Source organism: Emydura macquarii, unplaced genomic scaffold, assembly GCF_026122565.2.
Source record: "Emydura macquarii macquarii isolate MOO-44397 ecotype Brisbane River unplaced genomic scaffold, CSIRO-AGI_Emac_v2 contig_1477, whole genome shotgun sequence".
Lineage (NCBI taxonomy): Eukaryota > Metazoa > Chordata > Testudines > Chelidae > Emydura > Emydura macquarii.
In genome coordinates this window covers 25,914,949-25,924,038 of record NW_027131614.1, presented here as the reverse complement: position 1 = coordinate 25,924,038, position 9,090 = coordinate 25,914,949, and the positions used below count along the sequence as shown (strand labels likewise).

Sequence of the window (9,090 nt, the reverse complement as noted above, 5' to 3'; positions counted from 1 at the left end):
CTAGATTGTGTTGCCCCAAGCCAGGTTTAAATTGTGAAGCATTAGTGACTTGGACCTCATGATTTATGCACCACCTGTTACTGCTCTGACTGAAGAAATTCTTCATTAGAAGAAAGCTCTAGCTAGATCACTCAAATGGCTTTACTCAATATTTTTGAGAAATGAACTGTGGTGGCTGCAACAGTTGGATTGGAAGTCCCCTTTTTCTGTTTAAAGAGGACAATGTTGATAACTGATTAGACGCTGTGTTTGTTTAAATGTTATAATGTTTCACAATCGTGTATTTAAACACAGAAATCTGTTTATTTACCCAAACAAAACAGAGGAAATAATTCCAGCCCTCAGTTTTTGAATTTTCATTTAAATTTGTGAACATTAGTTCACAACTTAGATAGATGTTTGTGTATCTATGTACCTCCAAAATACTCATATTTCATAGGCTTTTTCACATTAATATTCACCAACAGTATCACAAAAGTTCTTCTTTTTTTCTTTTTCTTTTTCTTTACATAACTGTAAGCAACAGTAATTCTAGAAACACTAGAGGGAAAAAAGCATAGCAATGTCCACAGTTACAAGAAAAAGTGCACATTACTGGGTCACAATCACAGTCATTACTTGAAAAACTATATGTAACAAGTAGATATAAAATATCACTGATGCCTTAAACTCATCGTCAAAAACTGAATTACATAAAATTTTGTACATGAAATAAGGCAAATTCAGGAATGCACAAGGAACTTGTTATTCAACGAAAGCTAAACAGAACAAATAGTACAGTAAGCATGAACTAAAGTACTTGTCTCTATATATTCAAAAATAAGCTTGCCTTAGTGCACAAAAAAACACCATTAATGTGTATTCAACTTCTTAAAATAAGAAATAGAGGGTGGGAGAAGTCGGGGAGAGGAGAGAAGAATTTAATTAAATTTGCAGCTGCATCCATTTATCGTTTTTGTGCTGTTTTCAGCTAGGTGTGGGCATTACACAAATCAGACCAGAAATGTCAATGACCTTTTTTCTGTACGTATTTTGCTTAAATGTATAAATAAATAAATAAATAAACACAAGAGTGCAAATTTTCAGATTGTCACTTGCAACCGCTTAACATTCAGTCATGTACATCCAATCGCTACTAAAGGGACTTGTACAAGACAGCAGCAGCGATCATGGAGTTAAACGAGATAGCTGTAAGAAACCAATTTTTTTAAATGATATGTCTTTTTTTTTTTTTTAAACAAAAAACCTCATCTCTATTAATTGCTAATAAAGCTGCAATATATTACAGGATGGAGGTGAGAATGGCATGAATGTAAGGAAATGCATGCTTCCTTTCGAAATGATTCCAGAGATGATAATTCACAGTATACAAGGGAAGGGTTATCCAGCATCAAGAGTTACTTCTTGTAGAAAGAATATGAAGTTGGGGAAAAGGGCAGGGTGAGGGGTTCTGGAGAAGAAGACGGGGACTTACAATATCTCCTCAAAACATTTTTAGGACCAGTGAAAAAGTTTACCAAAGTAAAAATGAAAAATTTTGAATGAAAACAAAAGATTTTTTCTGTTTTGTTTTTATAAAAATTACATTTTTTAAAATACAAGATCCTTTCAATTGCAATTGCGTCCTGTGGCAACAGGACTTTTGGCAACGTTTTGCCATATACTGCAGCTTTAAGTCCAACGAGTCAGTAGCACATTCCACTAATATTGCACTTGGATCTTGAATCAATTTTTACCACCACAGCATCTTCTCTTTCCTCCACTTGTTAGAATGAGTTAACAATCTCTAGCCACTTTTTTGATATTTATGCTGATACACTAAAACAAAAAGCAATAGGCTGGACACATTAAAGTACCTCAGAACTATCAGAGGTCAAAGTTCACTTGAAGCACCTTAACACATCACTTTATGGATCAAGAACAGTGTGGCATTATGGTAATTAACTCTCCTAAAGAGACTGTGCAGTAACTGAAGCGTCTGCTCTGGGAAATCAAAATGTCATTAGTGGAAATTCCAAGATAAGACCAGGCCAGCATGAAGGTCATGTGACTCAGTTCTGCTGCAAAATAAGGTTTTCCAGTTCATCTGCAGAACGCAATAAAAATGCAGCTGATTCTCGATACCCTGCAACAAGTTGCCGGACTGCATTTATTTCAGTTGGACTCAGCTGGGGTCTAGAGCTTGTACTACTGGAGGATCCGGAGCTGGTTGCTAACTGCCTCTTCATACTGAGATCTGTTGGACCTGGAAACAACAAATGGAAAGAACGGAAGTATTAAGTTTTCCTGCCAGAAAAGTTTCACGATGATAGATTTGTAGACACAATTTAAGAGCAACAGCAAACTGCTCACAGCTGTATGTCAGTAAATGGTGAAGACTAGTAGATTTTTGTAGCTAGGACATGCTGCGGTTCATTTTTATATGCAACAGGTTTCATTCACTCTTTGGCTTCTGCTAACATAACTGAGGGTAAAGGCTCACTGGTGTGGAAAATCTGCCTCCATGAGCATTTCAGCAGTTTAAGCCACTCACAACCCCTGTCTATTGGGGAGTTCTAGAGCTGGGGGTCAAGGAAGAAAGGGGCATGGCCAATGTACTTAGGAATGCATGTCCTGGCCACCTTCAGTAAATTATACTATTACTCACCCATCCCCCAGTTGTGGTTCTCCCTTGGGCACATTAGCCTTCATGATCATAGGTTTGTATAAATTGTCTTCTTGCATTAAGCTAGTGAATCAAGCCATGGGCTACAGAGACTCACATCTGTTAATGCAGCAGTTGTCAAGAGGCCAGAATGTGAACTCCTTGCTCCCACTGATGAGCAGTTACTCTCAAAGTCTCCCTGACTTTCTAAAACCACACAGGTAAGCAGCTGCTCATGTTTGCAATCTGGCCCTAATATTGGGGTCTATGCAATTGTGAAATAAACACAATTCTGTGGGATTTGTATATTAGAAGTATTTATTTATTAGAAGTATATTCTAAAAGTCTGTATGTTTATATACACAGAATCTGCAACAGTCGCCCATTGCACAGGCAGCTTATACCAATAACTTTTCAGTGTATTTAATTAGTGATCATTTTATCAAGAAAGTATTGTCAAGACTGTTTAATGCCTGCATGCAGAAGTACAGTTCTCTAGCAGCCGTACTGTATATCCTAGCAATCCACTAGTTTTCATGAAACCCAGAGTTGGGTGAAATGCCATTGAAAAACTGTTGTATCATGACATCTCTATTTCTATTACTCACGTAAAATTTGATCAGATGATTTACCTTTTTCCTCTATAATGGACTTGTGATGCGGCAAGCCAGTAAAAGCCTGTTTCTTTTTGTCATGGAAGGATGCAAGTAAGTAGGCAAACCCTAGTCTATTGTTTGCAAGTCTGGTAATATATTGTTCATTTCTTTTGCTGTTGGTGCAAATTTACATTTTTTGCAAGCCAGTGGACTAACCTAGCATGGTCCTCATCTTTAAAACCCTCCACTCTCACTTTACCTGAGAGACAGCTTCACACTAAGCAATCAAGATCTCCCATAAGAGCTATGTTCTAAGAGAAAAAGGAAGCGTCAATCTCAAGAGTAAATCTTGTATGTGCAGGGGGCTGAGCTTTCTCAGCAACTGGCCCACATATGGAACTTGCTTCCAGAAGAGATTGGGATAAACACGAAACTCCAGAATGAAACACAAAACCAACTTATTTCCAGCCTTCCCTCTGTAATGCCAACAGAATCACAGTTTAAGGATGGGGATGTGGGGAACCAGCAACTCCCTACTCAATGGAGGAATGGAAGGGCGGGCGAGAGAAACTTTCTTGATTAAAACAATAATATATTTGCAAGGCCCTGGTGATGGTAAGCAGTAGATAAAGAGATGTTAGGAGAAGCACTAAGGCTAAAAGCGATACCAATTTATATCAGCTGAAGAACTGACCCCAAATGTTACTTAATTCTATTTCCTTCTTGACAACCCTGAGATAAAGCTAAGACTAGATAATGCTGATAATGCCATATTCCTGCAGTCACTGAAGCCAATGGCAACCTCAGGGAGCTCAGGCAGAGTCAGGAACAGAAAAGGAAAGTGGCCACCAGAACCTGTACAATTAAACATTCTCACATTGAGATCTGGCATTGGTAGCACAGATAAAGAGAGTCTTGCCCTCCATTCACATTGGGTTTTACATTGGTACAACTGCTTTATTTTAATGGACTTACTCCAGTATTCATGGGATAAATGAGAGAAGTAGGCCAGTGAATCTACCGAACTGTCATCATACACTATAGGACAGGGTCCCCAAACTTTCAGCTGTGAAGACCACACCATTCAGTCTTGCTCTTATGGTGGGCCAGAGCAGCTGGACCCATGTCACGTGGGAGAGGGGCGGGGGAAGGGGCGGGGCTTGGAGGGGGGAGCAGCTGCTCTAGTCAGGGCGCCACTGGGCCCACATGGGAGAGGGGTGGGGCCGGGAGGGAGAGTGGGCCGCACAAAATGTGTCAGCAGGCCAGATGCGGCCCATGGGCCGTAGTTTGGGGACCCCTGTTATAGAGCAATGATGAAGTTCAAAAGGAAAACTAAGGAAAAAAATCTCACTACAGCATACTGAACAAGAGAATACAAATCATAATGTCAGCTAAGCCATTAAATGTAAGAAGCCATTAAAGACTTCTATATTTATTGTGTCTATACTGAAAAAAATCAATCATTGAAATATTGAGGGCACCATGCTCCAGATGAACCTATTTTAATTTTTATGTTCTTCCCTGGACTCTCATTCACATCATAGCCAAAAACACACAGAAAACAAAGTTTCTGTAGCAGAACAAATCTTTTTCTGAAATGAGAATGAATGGTTTTCCTCCTCAGGAATCCAGATTTTTAAATGGTTGAATAGAATATTAAATTCATTTCATTAGTAAGTACAAAATTTTGTAATGTGCTCCTTACACTTCTGGGCTTTTCCTTACAATATTTCAGCACATGCAGCTCTCTCTCAACATCTCTCTCTCAGAGGAAAGCTAGAAGTAGGCCCAATGCTCAATTGGCATAAATTGGTGCAGCTCCATCAAATCAATAGATCGCGGAAAGTGATTATTCCCCTCTATTTGGCATTGGTGAGGCCGCATTTGGAGTATTGTGTCCAGTTTTGGGCCCCCCACTTCAAAAAGGATGTGGCGAAGTTGGAGAGAGTCCAGCGGAGGGCAACAAAAATGATTAGGTGTATGAGGAGAGGCTGAGGGAACTAGGCTTGTTTAGCCTGCAGAAGAGAAGAATGAGGGGGGATTTCATAGCAGCTTTTAACTACCTGAAAGGGGGTTCCAGGGAGGATGGAGCTAGGTTGTTCTCAGTGGTGGCAGACGACAGAACAAGGAGCAACGGTCTCAAGTTGCAGAGGGGGAGGTCTAGGTTGGACAATAGGAAAAAGTTTTTCACTAGGAGGGTGGTGAAGCACTGGAATGGGTTACCTAGGGAGGTGGTGGAATCTCCATCTTTAGAGGTTTTTAAGCTGCGGCTTGACAAAACCCTCACTGGGATTATTTAACTGAGGTTAGTCCTACTTTGAGCAGGGGGTTGGACTAGATGAGCTCCTGAGGTCCCTTCCAACTCTATGATTCTATGATTTACAGAAGCTAAGGATCTTGCCCAGTATTTTTAAATGTGCTGATTAACTCCCACGGGAGATTTAATTCCACTGAATATATTTTTCCAAAACCTTAAAGGAATCCGGTAGGAAAATTCTATGCCAACTACAACTCAAAAGCTAATTAAAATAAATCCACAAACTGCATATGCAAAGGATCATTAAAACTCCGTCAGAATTCACTTGAGTCTGACAAATTAACATGGTAAATTGAATGCTGGTACAGTGGATTACTAAAGATGTGGGAGCTCACTCCATACCCACATCTATACCCAATCGTCTGTTTGCAGCACCTCCGTCAATTGGCACTGCAGATCTCTCTGAGCCCTTTTGATGATCTTGGACACAAGTGGGACAGTTACCCCACCTGTTAAGAGAGGAAAAGATGCCAAGGGAAACAGCAGGATGAGCTGCAGGCTTTCAATCCCACATGCAGAGAGGAGATTGAGCAAGAACTGGTGATCCAGGTTACATCCCAGGAATTGTTTGAAAAATAAAGATGAAATCTGGAAGAGTTTTAATGCCCAAAAGAAATCAGACACACTCCTCTCTTTTCTTTTGCCTTTATTTTAAAATTTCCCACCCCTTCCCTGATGGTTGAATCGTCTCTTCTTAAAAGGCAGTGCTGAGCCCTTGTCTCACTGAATACATACCCTGTGTCACTGGAAACTATAAGCACCAGGCACATAATGTTTTCTAGTCATGGAAAACTTTATGCACCCAATCAGGATGGAGCCACATTGTGCTATGCTCTGTATAATCACATACAAAGACTTGGCTCTACCCTGAAAAATGTACAATCTAAGACGGAAGTGACATGGGAAGGATAGAAGGAGAAGGAGATACAATCAAACATACACTGTCACGTGTTTTTCTTTTTGGATGACTATAGCTCAGTTAAGTGCCAGCCTGTCCCATTTGTCCTCAGCGTGTCATGGCAGAGGTGGCAGTGTTAAAGGAGAGAGTAATGGCCTTACAGATCAGTGCAGGGAGCATATTCCATGCGTAAGGGGCAGCACGGAAGAAGGCACAGAGCCATTTGATGTGAGCAAACAAGGCTGTCATTGGTGGCAGACAAGAGTGGGCATAAGGCAGTGTTCTTCATTGTAAGGCCCGGGAGCCAGTGGTGGCTCCAATCAACCCCAAGTGTGGCTCCCTGACTAATTCTTTATATTCCAATTGATTTTATTTTTTAACATTAGAATATGTACTGAGCCCATCAAAGTCCACCTTCTTTACACGTCACATTGACCACATGGTATGATGTGTGCCTGTAAGTACATGTAAGTATATCCGTTGTATAATAACCATAATATTACCATAGCAACCAACGTAGAATTCGAAGTGTTCATTTGTGTCGTATATTATTTTTTGGCCCCAGTGAGTTACTGGAAAGAATGGCTAGATTATTAATTCCGTTGAAGAGAAAATTGGAAAGTGAAACAGAAGAAAAAGCAGATAAGAACATAACTGTGGATATTAATGAAACAAACAAACAAAAGTTTTAGTTACACAAGTCGTTCTGTAACATTACATCATTAAGGCGTAGCAAGCAATGTGTTAATTTAGTAGTTGATGTGGCTCTCTCACATTGAAGGTTTTTTGCCAAAGTGGCCCCCACTTGAAAAATAGTGAAGATCACTGGCATAAGGCAATGTGATAGGAGATAAGAATGGACAAGTCAGGACGGGCAGATATGTGAGGGCCCCTTGAAGATGAGGAAAAGAAGCATGACCTTGACGTGACAAAACAGGGGGAGCTGGTGAAGGAATTCAACATAGGGGAAGATGAGATTGGAGTGTCAGGCAACCAAGATAGCCTTAGCAGATGCGTTGTGTGTGGACTCAGAGGAAAGCTGGTAAAAAGTCATTAAACACTGAACCCATTGCACCGCTCAAGTGCAAAGCGTGATTCCCCCAACTCAGACAAAGCCACACAGATTTCTATCAGGACAGTGAAAGAGTTGAGTTATTTCTGTGCCAGATTACAACTTTCTGTCCCCAGCCATTTTGAAAATAAGTTGCAAGAATTTCTTTTATAAAAGGGAGAAGTATTTTTCTTTCACTCTCCTTGTACTCAGAAGCAGCTGAACCCTTCTTTTTCTAACTTTCCAAAGGGATTCATTGTGCCTTTCAGAGCAGCCTACCACTTACGGCAATACAGTGCCACACTGGCCCGGGGCAGCCACAAGAAAAGTGCTCGCAGCTACACCCTTTTGTGGGGTGCAGCATACTCTCCTCTCCCACCCACGCTGTGGGACAGCGAGGAGTGAGAAAACAGTCCATGCATTCCCTTGAATACAGGGACTGCAGCTGTGCCTAATCCTTACACAGGTTATGAAACGGGGCTCATGCACGTTGCCTCCATAGCACACCTGGGTAAGGGCCAGGCACAACTTTACTTATAAGAATTTACCCTGTGCCAGAAACCAGCCCTAGGCAATTTCATCCTGAAAGATTCAAGTTTTAGAACATTCTGAATGACTGAAAATAAAAAGGTTAGAATGGGATCGTGTACACAGCCTCATCTATAGTTGTCACTAGCACATCCTGGATAATAAATATAGAGCAGTGATGCTTCCATTTGTGCAAAATCACTGTGCACTTCACCAGCACCCCAATTTTAAAAGAAATGAAATGGGCATGACACACGGTGGCAACGTTGTGTTACCCACATGCAGTAGTACATGATAGGAACATCGTAACTCATTTGTAACTTCATCAGTCATACTTGTTTCTTCATGAAACAAGGCATAAATGTACCACACACTTCACTGTCCGTATTTTTCTGACCATCCATATGCAATATCAAATACGCAAAGAGAGCAACCTGAAACTCAATTAATAAGAATTACCGACACAGATTTATACAAACAGTTGACAAATTATATAAACATAATACATTATACACACACACATAAACACACACCCCCACACACACATATATAGAGCTAGGATTTAGGCACCTAAAGTGGCAGTTGGCACCTGAGTTCTTTTGTGAATCTAGTCCTTGGTGTACTCCAGTACTAAGCAGCCCCTATAGCCACTGGGCTATAAAATAGGCTCATCTGAGGCTCCCTCAATTTGTCATGTTGAAGCTGTTCCAGTGCAGATAAAGAAATAAAAAATGCATTGGGGCAACGAGACTGGATCTTGGGTCTCCCAGTTTCCCCTTGAGGGCTCTAACCACCCAGCTACAGAATCATTCTCATGTTTACTCTTTCTGGCCTACTGTTACTGCACTGTGGATAAAGAATGACAGAATCACAGCTCTGCACCCAGCTTCTCAGGAGCTTCAGAGTTGCCATGCAGGCTTTGCTTCCCCGAAAAGAACCTGGCCACTTCTTGATTCAGGACCTTTCCCCTTGCCTGGCCGGGAAGAAGGGTGCGGGGAACAGACTGATGGGAATTGTAGTCCCTTCTCTAACAAAATCTATCAATTATTTTTATGC

General features: G+C 40.9%; 1 protein-coding gene across 2 annotated transcripts in view; it reads right to left on the bottom strand.

Annotated features, from left to right (window-relative positions):
* Positions 1-297: 297 nt before the first annotated feature.
* Positions 298-9,090, bottom strand: part of NOL4 (nucleolar protein 4) — a 219,311-nt gene continuing 210,518 nt past the window's right edge. For both annotated transcript variants that reach the window (XM_067553820.1, XM_067553819.1), the window contains one exon: positions 298-2,245. In XM_067553820.1, the coding sequence (XP_067409921.1) occupies positions 2,052-2,245 (194 nt within the window). In that variant the 3' untranslated portion in view covers positions 298-2,051. The remainder of the gene's footprint in view (positions 2,246-9,090) is intronic.